The 21654-nt window shown below is 41.0% G+C and overlaps 1 protein-coding gene across 3 annotated transcripts in view; it reads left to right on the top strand.

Moving 5' to 3' along the window:
• The first annotated feature begins 3008 nt into the window (after positions 1 to 3008).
• The window catches only part of LOC307245608 (sorting nexin-9-like), a 42621-nt gene continuing 23975 nt past the window's right edge, over positions 3009 to 21654 (top strand). The window contains exons 1-7 of one of the 3 annotated variants that reach the window (XM_080021254.1): positions 3009 to 3075; positions 3613 to 3664; positions 10374 to 10460; positions 11675 to 11749; positions 12051 to 12125; positions 18732 to 18810; positions 18967 to 19102. In XM_080021254.1, the coding sequence (XP_079877380.1) occupies positions 3662 to 3664; positions 10374 to 10460; positions 11675 to 11749; positions 12051 to 12125; positions 18732 to 18810; positions 18967 to 19102 (455 nt within the window). In that variant the 5' untranslated portion in view covers positions 3009 to 3075; positions 3613 to 3661. Of the gene's footprint in view, positions 3076 to 3612; positions 3665 to 9099; positions 9237 to 10373; positions 10461 to 11674; positions 11750 to 12050; positions 12126 to 18731; positions 18811 to 18966; positions 19103 to 21654 lie in introns of those variants that run through there. The other 2 variants (XM_080021253.1, XM_080021252.1) reach the window with 2 other exon arrangements.

The following is a 21654-nucleotide window of genomic DNA, read 5'->3' as shown; positions in this document are numbered from 1 at the left end:
ACTCAAACTAGGTCTATGTATTTATAGTTTCAGGTTTATCGTCAAATACTTGATAACAATGCAAGCATCATTACCAGTAATGTGATTCTTAGCCTCAGAGCCAAAGACAACATTTAAAAAATCTAAAATGGAAAGAAGTAGTACAGTATAAATAATATAAAAGTATTTACCTAAAAGAAAGTCCAAATAAAATGCAGGCAATAATGACAGTGAGTCAACTTGATAGCGGATATCTAAACTAGTCGTGGGCCACAACAATGCACTGTCATACTGAATGGCAAGATAAACACTGTTGTGAGACAATGTACTGCTAAGAGGTAAGACCAAACAGGTATGCAATGCAATACTTGATACATTCAAATGACGAGTGATAGATGATGTAAACAGCAGTTTTCCTTCTTTTTAAAGCCAAGTGTGTCATTTATTAGGTTCTAGTTCTGAGGGTTTATTAACTTTTTAATTGTTAGATACAGTAGATGCTCCTGAACGCTCAAGATTGGTTTACTGTTGATACAGTTTAAACTCCATGGTTTGCTTCAAGGATTATTTTCCAACTCTTACATTAATCGCCAACTATGAATTAAGAATTCAGACCTGTATTTTGGTAAACTGGATTTTTAAATCCCCCTCTACAGAGAGGAAATTTCACCGCTCAGTAAAAGAGGGGTGGATTTATCCATTGAAATGTGGAGATTTTTGTCAATTGGTCCACGTTTGCATATGTATGTCTTAGGTGTGGAGGCTTCCAGACCTGTTGAGTGACACAATGATGGGCCATTAAGTGTAAACAAAGAGATGGCCAAAGGCTTTACCAGTGGTCTGCTTTGGTAGTAAGTAGTAGGTAAAACAGCAGAAACATGTGATAAACAATTATGGGTGATGCATCAATACAGATAGAAATGATCTCATACAATCAATAGTCATAATTGGTCAATATAACTTAAGTGTGTGCACGTTCATAGTCGTCATTCTGAAAAGCAATAGTGATCGATAGATGCTAATAATATACTTTAAATAAGTATTTCCATAGAGTAGTCGTAATAAGTAATAATAACTTATAATGTGCGCACACGGCACACCGTAGGACAAAAAAAACCTTGCTCGAATTCTCAGAGTTAGGTTTACCTCTCACACAATGAGTTGAAGACAACCAAGTGTTGAAGATAACATGATTGTATTCATGGATTTATCAATTTACAGTAAAGCAGGGGAAATGTACATTATGCTTAACCGGCATACAGTACACATGCTGTGTAACAGGCATCAGTAGTTCATCCTTGGGTTTTCCCCTAACCCTGGTCTTAAATTGAAGTAGGGCTCAGGCCTTTATTTGTTTGTTTTGACCACACCCCCATCATTTATTAGAGGCCCGGTATTTATTTGAGTAACTGTTTATATTTGAGCAAATATGGTAACTCAAATATATGCGAGAACTGGTGGTGACAAGGGAAGTGAAGCGGTGGACGGACTAATCAGAGGCTGCTCTTCAGAACACTCTGACTGACGTAGACTGGGACATGTTCCAATCAAGTTCAAGTGACGTCAGCGAATTTACGGAGGTGGCAGTGAGTTTTGTAACTACGCTAGCAGATAAGATCATTCCCATGGTGAAAGTTCAGATATTTCTAAACCAGAAACCGTGGGTTGATAAATCCATCCGCTGCGCTCTGAATGCTCGCATGACCGCTTACAACGACGGTCTTGTATCTGGAAATATGGACAATTACAAAGCGGCATCGTACAATCTGCGGAGGGCGGTGAGGGACGCTAAACGGGCGTACAGAGCCACGAGTGTGGACGCCTCCCTAGCCAACGAACTGAACTCCTTTTATGCGCGGTTCCAGTCTGGCAACAGCACCGCTAGCTCGCCGGCTAATTGGAGTTACACCGCAGGGGATGAGCGCTCACTCTCAGTGTCCGTGCACGAGGTCAGGAGGGCTCTGATGCAGGTGAACACCAGGAAAGCTGCGGGCCCAGATGGCATATCTGGGCGAGTACTGAAGACCTGTGCTAAGCAGCTAGCCCCGGTGTTCACCACAATATTCAACATCTCCCTGGCTGAATCAGTGGTCCCGTCCTGCTTCAAGAGGTCCACCATCGTTCCTGTCCCGAAGATCGCCTCTCCTGCCTGCCTGAATGACTACGGTCCGTTTAGTTTATTAGTTTAGGTGTAGGATATTGTATTTATACATGGCCTATATTGGAAAAAAAGTCATTAATTATTATTGTTATTATTATAATAATAATAATAATAATAATAATAATAATAATAATAATTATTATTATTATTGTTATATTATTATTATTATTATTATTATTATTATTATTATTATTAATAATAATAATAATAATAATAATAATATTATGTATAAATATCATGTATAAATACAATATCCTACACCTAAACTAAATTTTTTAAATGGAAATACAGGAAGTGTTAAGAACTTACAAGTTCTTCCATAATAATTCTAATAATAAACTAATGTTGGAGTTCCATAGATCTTGTCTGCATTACAATGTAGACAAGTCATCTATTAAACTGAATTGTCCATACAATACAATAAAGTAATAATTAAAATTAACTTGTATTTATATATTTCTAAAATAAAATGTATTTATTGTTATTGTTATGAAAAGTAATTACAAAAGTTGTTTTTGTTATTGTTACAGATGGAACGATTACACATAACACGTGCTTAAAACAAATAAACTGGACCCAGTGGCTTGCAGCCTGCAGCTATATTTATTTAAAAAAAAATCTCAGCATCTCTTTCTTTTGTCTCTTTTACTCGGAAATTAAAATGAATTCTAATGAATAAAATACATATTTTTTCTTAATATTATATTACTATTATTATATATAAATATTTATATTAATTTAGTGGTTTCATGTCAAGTTATCATGTAAGCAGTGATGTAAAAAAAAAAAAAGACAAAACAAACAAAAAAAGACGCGGAAAACCCGTACTTTATTGACGGTCCCTAACCGGAGCTCCAGCTGGTGTCGACGCACTGAGGGAAGTTACCCCGATAAAGGAGCGACAACAACGGCTAAAAGAAGGCGCCCAGAGCCGGGTACTGGAAGTCTGTCTGTCAGCTGGGAGAGCAGCTGCTGCTGTCATCTGTCTGTCTGTCTGTCTGTCTGTCTGTCTGTCTGTCTGTCTGTCTGTCTGTCTGTCTGTCTGTCTGTCTGTCTGTCTGTCCTTCCGTCCGTCTGGCTGACTTCACAACTGTTTATATTTTATCTTTAAGAGATTCAAGATTCAAGAGGTTTATTTATCACATACTACATACATACATATGGGCATACATATGTAGTGAAATGTTTTTGCAACGCATCGGAGATTATGCACAATAAGTACAAAGACACAAAAGCTAAGTAATTAGGTAATTAACTAACTAACTAAACTAACTGATTCTGATTCATTTCTGTTTTGATTGTAGGATGTAATTTCTTATTTGTATGAATGACGGATGCGTTGAAGTATTACAGTGGATGGCGTCGTCCAAAGAAATTAAATAAATTTTTATATTCTTTAATTATATTTCTATGTGCAGTGTTTAGATATTTCTGTCGGTATTTTAGTTTATCTTCACTTTTTGTTTTTCCAGGGCTGAAGACATTGTGCGCAAGAGAGCGAAAGTGGAGTGGTGGTATGTAATGGTAAGTGGCGCTCTCTTGTGGCCGTAAATTCTTTCACACGAAAGTCAAAACTTTTGTCTTTTTGAGATAATTGAAATGTGATTAATATGATATTTTATTTGTGTTTAATATGAATGTTAAGTTTTTTTTTTTGTAAATTCATTTATTTTCCACACTTTCCACACATATTTTTAATAGAATATTTTAATGGTTGAATTGTTGATTATAGCCTAATTGATATTAATTCATTTGTGGACACGTTTTCATTTCATAGTAATTGCTGCGGTGAGTTAAAAAAAAGTAAGGACCTTGAGGTCGGTGTCTGCCAGTTCCACAAGCCCAAATTTGTATAATATATACTGTATTCATAACATATACATACATTTATTAAGGATGACATTAATGATTTATTTTGAATAATTATGTCTGTCTGTCTGTCTATCTTGCTGTCTGTCTGTCTGTCTGTCTGTTTGTCTTTCTGTCTGCTTTTCTTTCTGTCTGTCTGTCTGTCTGTCTGTCTGTCTCAATTTGTCTGTCAGAAGTTTTTTATGTTTTGTTTTCGTTTGTGGGGCTTTGTGAAAAAATGTATCATATTCATCTGCACACATATCTGGTTGTGTGTGTTTACACTTTACAACTGTTTATATTTTATCTTATCCATGTGTGTGTGTGTGTGTGTGTGTGTGTGTGTGTGTGTGTGTGTGTGTGTGTGTGTGTGTGTGTGTGTGTGTGTGTGTGTGTGTGTGTGTGTGTGTATATGTCAGCAGATAGCGCTGTGTGTCTCCTGTAAACACAGAAAGTGTCCCAGGGTTGCCAGATCTGCGGCCTTACAGTGAGACAAGGAGTGATGATGATGAAATGGTTTAAAGTGATATAATATAACAGGATAGTTAAATTAAATGACATCATCTCATGTTTTCTCCTTCTCTGGACTATTTTTAGATATCAGTATAAGTATAATGCAGCCTTATTGTAATATATAGAAACTCTTACAGCCATAGTCATTTTCAATCCCTGCACACTTTTACGGGTGGATACATTTTTATTAATTAGTAATAATTCAAAAGTAACAACACAATTATTAATAAAAGTAATACAGGTACTCCTCACTTAACGACCTACCTGTTTAACAACCGTTCTGACTTACGACCAGCTCTCTGACCAGTCTGTATTTTACACTACGTACAATACTGCCGTTTCTCAACGTCAAGCATCTCATGGCACATCTTTTATATACTATATACAGTTTATACACTATATATACTCTATATACTATATACACTGTATACATCTCATCTCATCACCGTCCTCAGTCTCAGTGTCGTTCCCGCAGTCTGTCAGTATTCACTACACTTGCGTTCGTAATGGCCACGCCCCCTTACCGTGAAATAACACAGGTCCTCACTTATCCACCAATTCACTTAACGACCTGGTCCTAGGAACGGAACTTGGTCATTAAGTGAGGAGTACCTGTAATAATAATAATAATGAATATATCTGCAGGCAGCAAGAAATACACGGGGTCCAGTTTATTAGTTTTAGTTTTAGTTTTAATTAATTTTATTAACTTTAACATTAATTTGTCATTAGTTCAATCAATTATTATGGAAGAACTTGTCAATACTTAACACTTTCGGCCTTTTCATTTCAGTTTTTTAAGTTTAGCTTTAGGGAATTATTTATACATGACGTTTATGAAAAAACCCTGTTTATTTTTCGCTTTAAACCAAACAGTGTCATTGTTATAACTTACCTTGTTGTATGTAAGTATATCTGGAGTCTCAGTGACGTTGGGTCTTGTGTGCATCAATAATGACGCGTTAACATTTACATTACATTACATTTAGTCATTTAGCAGACGCTTTTATCCAAAGCGACTTACAATTGTTCAAAAATCATCTGTAGGTTAACGTAGGTTTAGAATTTTCCTGGAACAGTATCAGTAGCCCTGCAGGTCATGTAAGATACCTATTACAGTACCTATTACAGGTTTAAGAGACTGAGCGTTCTGAGGGACTCTCACCTACCGTGGATTGTTTTTTTAATCGCTCTCCTTTTGCGTTGGCTGCGAGTCGTGCCGGGCTTGGGTTGGGTGGAGTGTTCAAATTGCCATAGACCCACCACATCAGCTCCGGGTGTCCTCGTTCCCGCTGTGTGCTGCCATTCTGAAGAGATGATTGGCTGTTTGTGTCACATGGTTGTTTCTCTGCTCTGTACGATTGGCTGTTCATGTCACATGTTTGACGTATATTTACGGAGGTTTACGTACTAACGCATATTTATATATCTGACCATTTCCGTTTTGTATTTCTTATTGTATTTTTTTTGGATGCAATTTAGGAAAGAGTTAAGGCAGACAATACGTGGGAATTAATTGTTACCAGATGACTGGGAAACAACTGCAGAAGTGGTGATGGAGACGGCCAAGAAGGTACTCGGTGTATCATGCAGGAAGCGGAAGGAGGACAAGGACTCTTGGTGGTGGAATGAGGAAGTACAGGAGAGCATAGAGCAGAAGAGGTTGGTGATGAAGAAATCGGATGGTCAGAGAGATGAAGAAAGTAGACAGGAGTACAAGGTGATACTGCACAAGGCGAAGAGAGAAGTGGCAAAGGCAACGGAAAAAACATACAACGAGTTGTTTGAGAGGTTGGACAATAAGGAAGGAGAAAGGGACTTGTACCGATTGGCAAGACAAAGGAACCAAGCTGGGAAGGATGTACAGCAGGTTATTGTGATGGAGGATAATGATGGGAATGTGCTGACTAGTGAGGAGTGTGAATGAAGAAAATGAGAGGGAGAGAAGAGTGGATGATGTGGGGATAGTGGATCAAGAAGTGCAGCAAATTAGCAAGGATGAGGTGAGAACAGCACTAAAGAAGATGAGGAGTGGAAAGGCAGTTGGCCCAGATGACATACCTGGGGAAGCATGGAAATGTTTAGGTGAGATGGCAATGGCATTCTTAACGAGACACCATCCCGGAAAGGGAGAGGATGACGTAGGAGTGGAGAAGAAGCGTATTGGTATCCATCTTCAAGAATAAGGGAGATGTACAGAGCTGTAGTAACTACACTGGAATAAAGTTGTGGTAGTGGAGGCTAGTTTAAGAGGAGAGGTGGGGATCAGCGAGCAGCAGTATGGTTTCATGCCAGGAAAGAGTACTACAGATTAAATGTTTGCTTTAAGAATGCTGATGGAAGAGTACAGGGAAGGCAAGAGGGAGTTGCACTGCGTCTTTGTGGATTTAGAGAAAGCATATGATAGGTGCCGTGAGAGGAAGTGTAGTATTGCATGAGGAAGTCGGGGTGGCAGAGAAGTACGTAAGAGTGGTACAAGATATGTATGAGGGCAGTCAGACAGTAGTAAGGTGTGCAGTAGGCGTGACGAAGGCATTCAAAGTGGAGGTGGGATTGCATCAAGGATCAGCTCTGAGCCCTTTCTTGTTTGCAATGGTGATGGACACGTTAACAGATGAAATCAGGCAGGAGGCTCCGTGGACTATGATGTTCGTGGACGACATTGTGATCCGTAGCGAGAGTAGGGAGCAGGTTGAGGAGAGCCTGGAGAAGTGAAGGCATTCATTAGAGAGAAGAGGATTGAAAGTCAGCAGGAGTAAGACATGTGCCTGAAATGTATGTGACAAATAATCTCTTGAAGTTGAACTTGAACTTGAACTCGAACTTGAATGGGAGGGAGTGCAGCAAAAAGCTAAGAATGCAAGGATTGGAGGTGGAGAAGGTGGATGAGTTCAAGTACTTTGGGTCGACCATCCAAAGCAGCGGAGGGTGGAGTGGGTGGAGAAGAGTGTCCGGAGTGATCTGTGACAGAAGGGTTCCAGCAAAAGTGAAGGGGAAGGTCTGCAGGACGGTAGTGAGACCAGCTATGTTGTACGGTTTAGAGGTGGTGGCACAGACACAAAGGCAGGTGGCTGAACTGGAGGTGGCAGAGTTGAGGATGTTGAGATTTTCACTGGGAGTGACAAGGATGGACAGGATTAAGAAGGAGTACATTAGAGGGACAGCTCAGCTTGGACAGTTTGGTGGAAAAGTGAGAGAGGCCAGATTGAGATGGTTTGGACACGTGTGTAGGAGAGATGAGAGTTACATTGGGAGAAGGATGCTGAGGATGGAACTGCCAGGCAACAGGAAAAGAGGAAGGCCAAAGAAAAGGTTTATGGATGTGGTGAGGGAGGACATGCAGAACAGAAGGTATTGGAGGCAGATGATCCGCTGTGGCGACCCTTAACGGGGGCAGCCGAAAGAAAAAGAAGAAGATTGTATTTTCTTTCAAAATATAGCTATGACTATGTGTTTGACAATTTTTATTTTAAATTTTAATTTTTACTTTACTATTATATTCTATTTTATCATTATTTTATTCTACACGAATAGCAGTCACAAGATCTAGCAAAATATTGACTGTATTTCTCATGAGAAGTTTATTCTTTTTCCGTTGACTTCCATTCAGTCTGAGGTTTTCTGCAGCACTGTCTCGTGGCCATTAGTTGAACTGCAGATAAAGACATTTTAAACCAGGCATACACACACACACACACACACACACACACACAATATTTTGTATATGAATAGACATGTTTCTTATTTATCTCTTTTATTTTTCTTATACTCTTTTATGGTGGCAACTTTTACATCATTTTCGTGGTTGGACGTCACCACGTAATGCTACACAAGCTCCGCCTCCATAAGTTAACACGCCCAGTTAATACTTAAAAGTAAACAAGCGTAAGGGGTAATAAACAATACAATAATTAACATACATTATATACATATATATATATATATATATATATATATATATATATATATATATATATATATATATATATATATATTACATACATTATACAATACATTCTTCCAAAATAAAAGTTATGATATATATTAACATAAGACCGTAACAAATCTCTTCGCATAAAGTGAAAACCATCATATTTTGTTCATTAGTTGATTTATATGAATGAGTTGCTTTATATATATTTCATATATCAAGTGAAATGTTTACACATATCTGGCTGTATTTTAGTTTATCCTTAGTCTATATATATATATATATATATATATATATATATATATATATATATATATATATATATATATATATAATTATTATTATTATTAAATTTTTTGTTTGTTTGTTTTAAACAGCAATGATTACATTTTTCTCTCTTTATTTTAGGTTACGTTTACCCATCGGTTTGTAGACATTTTTAACTACATAATTCTTTTTTTTTTCTCATGTTAATATTAAAATAGAATCGTTGAATCCGTGAATAAAACCCTTTGAATTCAAACGAGTTCATCCCGTTGCGGGCTTGTGGAGGATTGGGCGGATGGTTGGCTGCTGGTTCTCTTTCGACCTGGCAACCACGGGACTCGTCGCAGGCCACGCCTGCTTTCCCATCCCTCCACTTCCGGGTTTCCTCCTCTTCCTCAGCTGGGAAAACTGCTCCAACTCCAAGTTCCAGCTGGAGAAAGTAAAATAACCTCATTGTCTGACTGCTTTTGACGCTTCTGATGGTTTTATTGGTGTGACTGTGTGGCAGCAGCTGGAGTGAAGGAGGCAGAAATGAAGGTAACGCTGGGGTTTTAATTCGAGGACAAACCTTTTCAATTTTAAACAAACTCGTTGTACAAAACTATTGTAAAATACACATTTCAATGTTGTCAATAATAAGAACGAAGCAACAAACACACGCGCGAAAACAAACATTTTTTCAATATTTTTCCACGTACTAATTTAAATCGAGTCACTGGATGAAATGCAAGTTCAATTTTTGGTCAAGTGTTATTAAGCATGATAAACACGTTATACAACATATAATATGCATGTAAATATTTTAGTGAAAACTAAGCTGAAGGAAGGAAGGGAGCGATAGCACGAGTCATCTGACAGGACAAGCGTGCGTGCGTGCGTGCGTGCGTTGGAGCGTGCGCGTACGTGTGCGTGCGCTGACCCCAGGATGTCCAGACCTTTCCTCCTTGACTTTGCTGTCGTCACACACACACACACACACACACACACCTACACACAGACACACACACACACACATACACACAGACACACACACACACACACACACACACACACACACAGACACACACACACGCACTCTATATTTACGTTTCTCAACCGGGGGTACTCATACTCTTTAGGGGGGCACTGCAGGGGCTACTCCGAATTTTTTTTTAAAAGATGTTAAAAAATATAATTAAAAATAAATACAAATGATATATAATGTTTTTAAAAAAAGCACATACGACACACATACATAATTTATGTAAATGTAGTTTTTTCCCCCAATGCCAGTGAAGGCGGTACTCATCCGAAAAAAGATCTAAGAAGGGGTTCACGACCAAAACGTAGTTCTAGAACCACGGGGATAGATAATAGTTGTAGAGCAATTTGGTTCTCAACCTTGGATCCCGGTGCAGGACTGGGCCGTCAGTCCATTCGTTCCTTGTCCACTTCATTTCAGCGGTTTTATTTTTATTTTCCTGGTTTCCTTGTCGGATACTTATTTCCTTTTTTTCAAAATGTAATTCCTGTTTGAATATTTGGATTTTATCTATGTTGTCAGCTGCACCAAGGGCAATTATTTTTGTGTGTGTGTGTGTGTGTGTGTGTGTGTGTGTGTGTGTGTGTGTGTGTGTGTGTGTGTGTGTGTGTGTGTGTGTGTGTGTGTGTGTGTGTGTGTGTGTGTGTGTTCAGGCTCTGGCATTGTACGACTTCACGGCCGAACCCGGAAACAACGAGCTGAGCGTCAGGGAAGGAGAGACGCTGACCGTCCTCAACCAGGTCACGCACACATCATCCATTTACCGGCGTTTATCATCATCCATTTAACCGCGTTTATTGAAATAACTTGGAAAATTGACCTGTGTTATCAAGTTTGCAGCCTTTACATTTTAATTCACGCCTCCCAGTGGCCGTCCTAGATTGTGCATGTGTCTGGATTTCACATCCCATAATATGTGGTAGAAAATGGGAGAGCAGAGCCTTCTTCTAAACAACGAGTAGTTTGTGTAACATGTAACATGAAATTTCACAGTACGGTACATTATCTATCAAAATACTGCGCTAAACAGTATTTCACGGTATTAATTTTCCCCTTCGTTTACTGTATATTCAATTAATAAAAAGTTCATATTAAATAGAAAAACACACGATTAAGCATCTGACGCAGCGTCCCACAGGAATTTGCGTGTCGGGGCTCTCAAATTCACAGGAGAGGCAAAATAAGCGACAAACAGTATATATCAAAATCTGACTTATTTTCAAAATTGAAGATGTAAACTTTAATTCACCTCAAGTTATTTTGTCACCATAATGACCAAACGTTGCAATAATCCATCCAATGAGTGATTTCCAGAATCCCCGTTCCGCCATCTTTGTTTACAATCTCATGCGTGTTAGTAACGTAAAGCAGCGTGTCTTAAAATATTGGTGTAATGCGGTTCTGCCACTACCGCTTTAAATAAACATGGTGGAATGCATCTACTAAGGTAAGGGTGAATTAAAGTTTACATCTTCAATTTGCATCATAAATGTATGCCATGGTACATATTTCAGGTATACCCTAAAATGTTAGCATTAATGACTTACTTAGTTTTAAGCCCAGTAACAATAAAAAAGTAACTTTGTAGTGACTCATCCGGGCGGAGCTTATCACAGAGGAGTGGGTTTATCGGAGAGGGGTGATGCATGTCATAGAAGGGACAGTAGGAGTTTTTGTCGTTGGTCGGATTGAGTGTAAAGCCGACTTACGATGGAATTTATATGCTTTTAATAGTCATTTTTAACATTTAAATAATATGGTATAGTGAATAATATTTAAACATTTTTCACCAAGTTCCAACGATAATTCAAATTTTGACTGAAAAGTGGCAGCCCTGCTGTTTGTCATTCACACATTAAATGTTGATTAGAAGCAAATAACGAGCAGGGCAGTTTCTATCTGTGCTCCTGTCTGTCGCTCTTGTCTGTTGTTCTGACTTTTGTTCTGTCTGTAGGCTGTAGGAGGAGGATGGATCGAAGCTCAGAACTCCAGTGGAGAGAGCGGACTGGTACCAGAGGACTATCTGGAGGTATGTCTTGTCTGTTTGCCAGTCGCTCTGTCTGTCTGTTGTTCTGTCTGTCACTCTGTTGCTATGTCTGATGCTCTGTCTATTTGTCTGTCACTCTGTCTGTCTGTCTGTCAGTCTGCATGTCTATCTGCATGTCTATCTGGTTCTTTGTCTGTTGCTCTGTCTGTCTCTGTGTTGTTCTGTATGTTGATGTTGATGTGTGTGTGTGTGTGTGTGTGTGTGTGTGTGTGTGTGTGTGTGTGTGTGTGTGTGTGTGTGTGTGTGTGTGTGTGTGTGTGTGTGTGTGTGTGTGTGTGTGTAGATCAACGGTACAGGAAGTGTTCCATCCAGTTCAGACGCCTACAGCGCACCAACAAGCAGCTACACACACACACAGGTATAGTAGAACTGCAAGCATGCATGTGCACTGACACACAGATGATTACAATTCTTTTGATCATCTGTTTGGAAACAGTTTAAGGAATGTCAAGAGGGAGACAGAGGGATTCATTTAGGTTTTTTAAGGAACACCTCAGTTAATAAGCTGAATTAACTAGAAAAGTATATAACTCTCCTCTTGTGGACATGGTCACTCGTTTTGATTTTAGTTTGTTTTGTTTTTTTTCTTATTTATTTGTCTGTCATTGTTAATGACGTAGGCCAGAGCAGCCATTTTGAGCCCGTGTTTTCTATTAAAAATGTAGTTAAGTCAGGGGTGGGCAAACAACAGCCCGCGGGCCATATCTGGCCTGCTGCGTTGTTTAATACGGCCCGCGAGGCATTTACATTCACAACAATTCTATAATATATTTCAATTTGTAGTATTCGTTTCACTGTTGTTTTCCTGTAATACTGAATGGTACCGCCAGATGGCACATTGCCGGGCCTTCTCTGATGTCATCACTCTTCTTTACTTTGCCTGATCATCACGTATGCATCACCCATAACAAAATGAGCGGACAAAAAAAGCGCTAAATTGACAGCGAGTGTTGGGTTTTCAACAAAGAGTGGATTGCAAATTTATTTTATTTTTTTTACTGAATTACGATCAAAGGCAAATGATTTTTTCGAGCTGAAAGACACACACTGGCTTTGTGATTTGGTGTTCGCTGTGGACATACTGGCACACATGAATGAGCTGAATGTGAAGCTACAAGGAAAAGATCAGTTTGTATACGACATGTATTCGGATGTGAAAACCTTCAAGGTAAAAATTGACTTTGTTCTTTAAACAAATGACAAACAAATCATTTGCCACGCTAGCGCCGCTGAAAGAAGCCCCCCAACATGCGAGAAAATACTGTAAATCGCTGAACAACCTGCACAGAGAATTCTTCCGTTGATTCTCTGTTTTTGAAAAGTTTGAGAAGTGACTTCAGCTGGTGTCATGTCCCCTGTCATTGAATTATGAGGCGGCACAGCAGGAATTACAGTTGGAGCTGATTGATCTCCAGTCTGACTCTGTCCTAAAGGAGGAGTTCAACTCCGTCAAACTGAATACGCTTTATGCTTCACTGCATGAGACAGAGTTTTCATACATGCGACAGTTGGCACAGAAGATGCTGGTGTTATTTGGCTCTACCTATGTGTGTGAACAGACGTTCAGTGTGATGAACATACTGTAATTTCCGGACTATAAGCCGCTACTTTTTTCCCACCCTTTGAACCTCGCGGGTGAAACAATGTAGCTGTTTAGTTTACTGTTTAGATTAAATCGAGCGTGGTCAAACTTCCCATCATTTACGGTAGTCATTTCGTCACCCTCATCATGGCAAAGACACAAAGAAATGCATATGATGCAGCTTTCAAGTTGAAGGCGATCGATCTGGCTGAGGGAAAAGGAAATAGAGCTGCTGCACAGTAGCTTGGCCTTAATGAGTCGATGATACTACGTTGGAAACAGCAGTGTGAGGAACTGACTCAGTGCAAAAAGACAACAAAAGCTTTCGGAGGGAAGAAAAGCAGATGGCCCGAACTAGAAAATGAGCTCCAAGACTGGGTCAACACATAGAGAGCAGACGGCCGAGGTGTTTCAACTGTGCAGATCCGACTGAAAGCCAAAACAATCGCCACCGCATGAAGTTTGAGGATTTAAGAGGTGGACCATCGTGGTGTCTGCCAGTGGGTCCTGACAGCGTGGAGCATTGTCAAAAAATCCACTATCATCAACGGGTTTGGAAAGGCTGGACTGCTGCGTGTTGAAGAGGGCAGCATGAGCTCAGCGGGGAATTTGCCTCCGGATGAAAGTGACGAGAGCGACAATGAAAACGATCCAACATCGGATGAAGCAATTCTGAGGCTTTTCAACTCAGACACTGAAGGAGATGACTTCAGTGGTGTCAGTGCGCAGGAGGAGGAAGATAGTGACCAATGACTTTCTTGGTAGGCTACTGTTTACTGCAAATTTTTTATTTTTGTTACAAGCCATGTTTCGTTAAAGCCTATTTATTTTTGTTACAGGCCGTGTTTCGTAAAAGCCTGTGTAAAGTGCATTTGTTTGAATGTACCGGTAAGCACCTGCGGCTTATAGACATGTGCGGCTTATTTATGTTCAAAATAATTATTTTTTAAAAATTAAGTGGGTGCGGCTTATATTCAGGTGCGCTTAATAGTCCGGAAATTACGGTAAACAATACACGCCACAGAGCCCAGCTTACTGATGAACACCTGAGTGCTGTCCTACCAATTTCCACCACGAAAATGGCACCAGATTTTGATGCGCTGGCAAAAATGGGTGACCAGCAACACTGTTCTCATTAAATCCATCAATGGTGAATTGTTGTAATTATTTTTATTTTTTATTGATTTGTTAATTAAAAAATGGGATGAGAGGAAATAGATTTCACATATATTTTACACTTTATGCTTGCTAATTGGTCTGGCCCGCTGGTCAGTTTTTAAAACTAAATGTGGCCCTCGAGCCACAAACATTTGCCCACCCCTGTGTAAAATCATTATTTCGGTTAGAATATGATTACCGTGTGTTGATTCTGCATTAATTAGGTGCATCTAGGTTTAAAATATCGATGAATACAGGCCTTACCCCTGGGCCACACCAGAAGCGACACGTAAGCGTCGCGAAAGCGACACAGTAACGCTTTTGATACGCTGCCATGTAAATAAATGTGGAAGGTCACACCGAGCAGAAGCAAAAGCGTCGTGAAAGTGGCATGACACAAAGCACCTAAGCCCCTTCCGTTATTTTAGTACTCGGCTCTATTTTCCCTAGCACAAAGCGTAAACTGGCGCGTGATCCCCATATACTGTAGGTCCAATCAAAAGATGTATTTAGTGAAAATATTTATTAAACTTTTAATATGTTCTATCAAATGTACAAGAATATATCCAAGCATGTTTTTCTTCATTTAATAATCAAACCGAACTTTATTACAGAAGCAGCTCAATAAATACACATATATAGATTGTGGAAATGTCCTGCATCCTCCTCCTTCAGACCCACGAAGAAGAACCGGCACTGCCTTCCTCCTGTCAATAGCCGCAAATGTATTTATTCATTCCAGTGATAAAACATGTTGTATTTATAGATTATTATCCATTCCAGTGATAAAACATGTTGTATTCAAGCCAGAAGCTGATGCGTGAAATATAAACAATTGCTAAACTCAAAAACGAATCCAACGACGTTCATAAACAGACTCCAAATGTGAATAAAATGAAAAGTAAAAGGTTGAAAACGAAAACAAAGATTCACTTAATTCACTTACCCATTGAAAGTTGAGAAATTTCACAGTTTGAAGTTCAACGCTGTGTGCTTTTAATGAAGATGGACCCAGGTTTAAGTTGACAAATCGTCAAATGACGCAACGTTTTTGTGTCGCTGACTATTTTACTTCTCGGTGTGGCCTATGGGTCGGATTTAAGGGGGAAAAAGAATTGTGCGATTAATCACTCAATCGCTTTTCACTAATTCACAGCCCTAATAGAAGGATATCACAACAACATTGTGATTCATAGATTTGCCAGATTTTTAACTTTGATTTTATAATGATATTAACTTTCGTAATACATGGTAAATAATAATAATAATAATAATAATAATAATAATAATAATAACGATCATATTTATTATAATTAAATTATATTTATTATTATATACATTATTAGTGGTCCAGCCCGCAGCCCCCTAGTGTTATTGCTGGGATTTTTTATTTTTAATCTTCTCTGTGCTTTTCGGGCTGAAGGTATCTGAAACAAGACAACCGCAGGACACACAGACCTGGTTGAGGTCTCATTGGAGCTGGGATGTTTCATACATTTTTTTTTTTTAAGTTTGATCAATATGGATGTTCATTTGGAGCAGAATTTAGTAGGGTTGGGGGGCAGGGGTGATGGAGATGGGCAACCGCCTAGTGGCATCCCGGGGCAGGGGCACGGCGCACCTGTCTCCCTCTCCATGGTACCGACGATGCGCGCTAACAGTTGGTTGCCCGCGATTGGCGCGCCGGAACAGTGTGTTTTTATTTCCGATGTAGGTTATTTTATTTTACATCTCCTTATGGAACAAAACCGTGCATAATGGTGACACTTTCTGTCTGACCCTCTGCCTGATCACCCCCTCTTCATGCGTTATGCGCAGAAAATAATCTTCAGAGTCTATGACTCACGCTCAGTCCCTTCGTGCACCGTCCCCACACTGTTTTTAGTTTTATTTGGATGAACGGGGCACAGCCATCGTGGCGCGCCGTGTCGGTGTCCGGACGCGGCCGATTCACACATATAAAAATATATTTATGATTCTCCTTATTTATAATTTCTCATTGAAATGTTATCCCTGTGCATTTTAAGCTTCTATCTGTTTTATCCTTTTATTGTAATGGACACTAACTGACAAAAAAACTACTGCTTGACTTGAAGAATCTCAGTAGACTGACAGGGTTTCCGACTGCTTTTATGACTCGTCTACTCCCAGGGGGCAGCTGTAGAAATGAGGGAAAAACTGTTGCAAATTTAATCGAAGTTAAAGAATGTTGGCGCAAACTGATTAGTTTGAGGAGTGGGGCACTTTGTGACATCATCATCTGATAAGGAAGTCCAAGCTTCGTCTCTCGGAAGTCATTCGCATCCAGCGACTTGCACTGCAAAGCGTTTGTGGACCGCATAGCGTTTGCCACACGTACTGTAGACAGACAACCCGAGTCAATGCTGCCTTTAAAGATACTCGGAAAACTGTAACTCGTGCTGCGATTCACAAACTCCCGAAAACTATAATTGGTCACAGAAGGCGTTTTCACACCACAGGAAGTTCCAAGAGAATTTGGAGGAACTGTCCCTTTCCTTTGTGCCAGTGCTGGAGCAGTGGTCCAGCATGTTCTCCTCTCTGCACGGACAATTAATAAACTACTTTTATTTTAGGGGTTTGTGTCTTAAATTCCCATTGTCAAAGTCCCAGAGGACAATGAGGATGAGGATGGGGCAGCAGCCGCTGCGCGTGCCCTTCCGCCTCCCCTTCCAGAATGTAGGATGTTAACTCACAATGTCCCGTGTAGCACAATAATGACGCAGTGATGCGGTGAGGATTCTGTGACCAATCAGTTGTCTGCAGTGTTTGCACGTGACCTTTTCGTATCGCCAACAGGGGTGATAGACACACCATTTTTTAATAACTTCGCCTACAAATAGACCGATGTGAATGAAACTTGGACCACAGCATGTGTGGACTGCCTAGAATACAAATCTTATTCATTCCTATCTGTGGGTTAGACAGTTTCTGAATGCCAGATACTTTGACATGACAGGCACGCATGCACGCACACACTCTGCGTCCATCAAAGTACTTAGTGCTACATTAGCGCTTGGAGCTAAAAAGCTTAGTCCTTGAAAATGACTGTTTGTTTGGGTCTGAACTACATGTAGTGGCTGGTCCTTCTCATCATCCCCCTCTCCTCCTCTCTTAACCTCCTCTGTCCTCTCCTTCTCTCATCTCTTATTTTCCGATTCTCCTCTTTCCACCTGTCCTCTGGTCTTTCCTTATTCTCCATTCCTCCTCTTGTCTCCTTCTCCCCTCTCCTCCTTTCTTCCTCTCCTCCACTCCTCCCCCTCTCTTCTCCTCATCTTTCCTCTGTCTCTCTCCTCTTCTCTCTGTCCCCCCCTTTCCTCCTTTCTCTCCACCTCCCCTCCTCTCTTCCCTCCTCGTCTTATCTTCATTCCCTCTTCTCCACTTTCCTCCTCTCGTCCACTTCCTTCCTGCTTTCTTCTTTCGCATCCTCTTCTCCTGCTTCCTCTCCTCCCATTTTTCTCCTTTTCTCTCCTTCATTCTCCTGTCCTCTCTCCCTCTCTTCTCCTTCTCTCATCTCATCTTATCTTCTCCTATCTGTCCTCCTCCTCTCCTCCTTTCCTCCTCCTCCTCTCTGCTCCTCCTCTTGTCTTCCCTATGCCTGCACTCTTCCTCCTCTTCACCTTTCGTCTTCTCTTCTCTCCCTTCCTTATGTGAATGAAAATTATGATCCAGGTGCTCCTCACTTAACGACCTACCTGTTTAACAACCGTTCAGACTTACGACCAGCTCTACAACCAGTCTGTATTGTACACTGCGTACAGTACAGTGGCGCGGGGTCTCAGAGTCAAGCATCTCATCGCGCATAACCCTTTTTATATACTATATACACTGTATATGTCTCAGCGCATCACTGTTCTCAGTCTCGTTCCCGCAGTCTGTCAGTATTCACGTCCCCTTACCGTGAAATAACACGGGTCCTCGCTTATCGACCAGTTCACTTAATGACCTGGTCCTAGGAACGGAACTCAATCGTTAAGTGAGGAGTGCCTGTTCCCCAAAAAGTTCATTTTGGGAAGTTTTTGTTTGCCGCAAAAAAGCTTAATAGCAGCAACAGTAGGACGTATCATGACCTAATAGAACAAAACAATGAATAATACAATAAATTAATAAAACTATTTATTATTAATTTTTTGCAGTAGCATTATGAGAATGGGCTATAAACAGCTCTAAACAGCCTGTATGTATACCATGTTTATGTCTACCTAGGTTACCAATGGCAACAAACCCTGGTCAGGGGGTGGAGCTTACAGTGAGACAGCACAAGGGGGATGGGACGCCCAGCAAGGTAACACACACACACACACACACACACACACACACACACACACACACACACGCACCCACGCACGCGAGGACACTAAATCTATTCCCATGATCTAATCTGAAAGGACGATAAATGTATCCCCATAATGCCCCCACCATGGTACTGGTGTTCTCCCAGTAGGAACTGGTGAGGATGATGATGGTGAGTGGGACGATGAATGGGATGAAGGCTCGGTGGGAGGCCAGTCGGCCACTGGAGAGGAAGAGGGAGCTGCAGGACGCAACCCACACACCATGAAAATCTCCCTCAACAAGTAAGGACCCAGGACAGCTAGGCTAACTATCTAGTCTGCAGGCACAAAGCTTTTAATGTGCTGTTAGAACACTGATTTTCAACCACTAGTGCGCCATGAGAGCTCACCAGTTGTGCTGTGAAAATGATTCAAATTCCACTTAAAGACTAAATGGAAAGGAGGTTTTGGTTTTGCAAGATCCAAATTGCATGTGAGGATAGAAGCTCTATTTCATCAGAACAAGAACAAGTTTCACTTTGAAAGTGACAACTTTTTTTTTAAGATTCGGTTCTTGACGAGTTGTTGGGTTGAGTTGGTGTGAGGCACGGTGAGCAAGGGAGGACTTCCTGAACGATGAACAAGAGAGGGAAGAGTCGCTTTGGCTCTGAGTTGCGAATTCTCACAGGAATCATTCTGTCCAAATTATAATTTTGGGGGAATGCAAAGGGTAAATCCAATTCATTATGAATAATGTCCTCAACTTTTGCTTCTGGCCTTTTTTGCCGGAGTGACACACCAGTTATTTAAAAGAGTTCACTAAGATCGAATTGTTCCAGAGTCTTGCATCATTAACTAATATTAGTCCATAATAATAAGCACATTTCTACATGTTTTGCATTTTTAGTGGTTAACAGGATATTGGTTTCGTGTCATGGGATTATTTCATAATAAAGTGACGTGGCAGAAATACGTTTTGGAACACTGTGCTAGGAAACACTTGTGTAAACCAACGGACTCCTAAAAAACAGTTTTGTTGACGTAGCCAATTAAATGACAAAATGAAGAAAATTACCATGAATTCAAAAAAGCACTGTAGAAAAATAACATCATACATAAGGTTATGCTGGTATACTGTAGTAATAATAATAATAATAATAATAATAATAATTATAAATATAGTTGCAGGCAGCAATACACAGGGTGCAGTTTAGTCATTTTCAGGGACGTATTACAGGTTTCAGAGGTTCCGTAATCCGAGGTTCCCAAATCTGCACTCTGTGATTATACATTTGGAGCGGACCAACTGTGTTAGACCAGACATAACTGGTCGACGTTCTTATTGATTTGCTTTTTATTTTTATTTATTTTATTTTTTTAACCTGTGCTGTCAGCATGCTGGGCATACGGAGTATTTGTATGCTATTGCATCGAGGACAGAGTTAGTCTGCAAGTGGTGTTCAAGTTCTCAACCTACAATGCAACTCTTCATAAATTCTTTAATCATCAAGAACTGCTGCAATAACTCTGTCCTGTGGATGACTTGTAAGATGACAAGAGCATAGTTTTTTGTTGAACAGAACCGCCACCAATCCCCCTCTTTGGTGAACTATTTTACCATGTTTGGGTCTATAAACAACTAATCACTACTCCAAGACGGGGAGAATCACCACGGATGAGACAAATAAACATAGAACCAAGCAACAACATGTACATGGAAAAACACAAACACAGAAACAAACATGTACACGGTAAAAAAAACCCACAAACATCGGACAACAACATGTAAAAAACAGAGTTAATTGGGTACAGGAAAACTGGAACAGCAATTGGGCACGCGGCCTCTTCCTGTCATAGTTATGGCAGTAAATGAGGAAGAAAAGGAGAGGGATGCAACCAGGAGGGTGCTGGCGTGTGTTCAAAGCCGGCGTGTGTGTGCGTCTGTGCTGTCTGTCCATTGGTGAGTGTACAGGACTTTTCCCAATTGATTTTGGTCTACAGCATTAGATCGGCACTATGTCGTGGCACCTCCACAGAAGACCCCCGGGCCCCCAGAGATGCCGGAAGCCTGTGGAGCAACCCCCACAACCCTCCCTGAGGAGCACAACCCACCCCTGAGGCGTACACATACAACCCACCCCCATGTGCAGGCACAAGACACAGGCACAGAACCCAGGCTGCAGGCACAGACCGCAGGCCTGGAGCCAGGCGCCGCGCTGACAGACCAACACTCCCCTCCCCTGCTGCCGACCCCAGCAGGCCCCCAGATATATGGGCCCTCCACCACCCAGGGCACCCTCCACAGAGAAGGCCGACACCTGCCCCCGGCACCCCAACCCACACCCACAACGGCAACGGGCCCCAGAATTCAGCCAGCGGTGCTCTACGCAGTCCCGCCAGGTTGCAGCACACCAGAACCCACCAGGCGCAAGCCGCCAGGACTCGACCAGCTCACCTGGCGTGGTTGGCCAGCCCATGCCCCCCCACCAACCCACCAGCGACCCACCACCCTGGAAAACCCCAGTCCTCAATCTGTGCTGTTGGCAATTGCAGTTAAAATTGTGGGGGTGCAAGTCCTCCAAGCAAATCGAACCAGAATCACTCGCACCCCTCCTGCCCTGCAGACCCTGGTCTGGTGGAAAGTTGTTCGGAGTAGGATTGGTGTGCGGGTGTATGTGTTCTCGGCTAATATGAGTGGGATTAAAATTTCCGGGACGGACGAAACATGACCACAAGACTAAGCGCCACAGACGTCCCTATAGCCCCCGAGCACCCAGCCAACCCCAGTGAGACCAGGGGGACTCCCACATGCCCCAAAACACCACAACATTGCCCCGACATAGGAAGACTCAAGT

This window comes from Zeus faber, assembly GCF_960531495.2.
Source record: "Zeus faber genome assembly, chromosome: 2".
Taxonomy (NCBI): Eukaryota; Metazoa; Chordata; class Actinopteri; order Zeiformes; family Zeidae; genus Zeus; species Zeus faber.
This window is presented reverse-complemented; position numbering and strand designations above follow the sequence as displayed.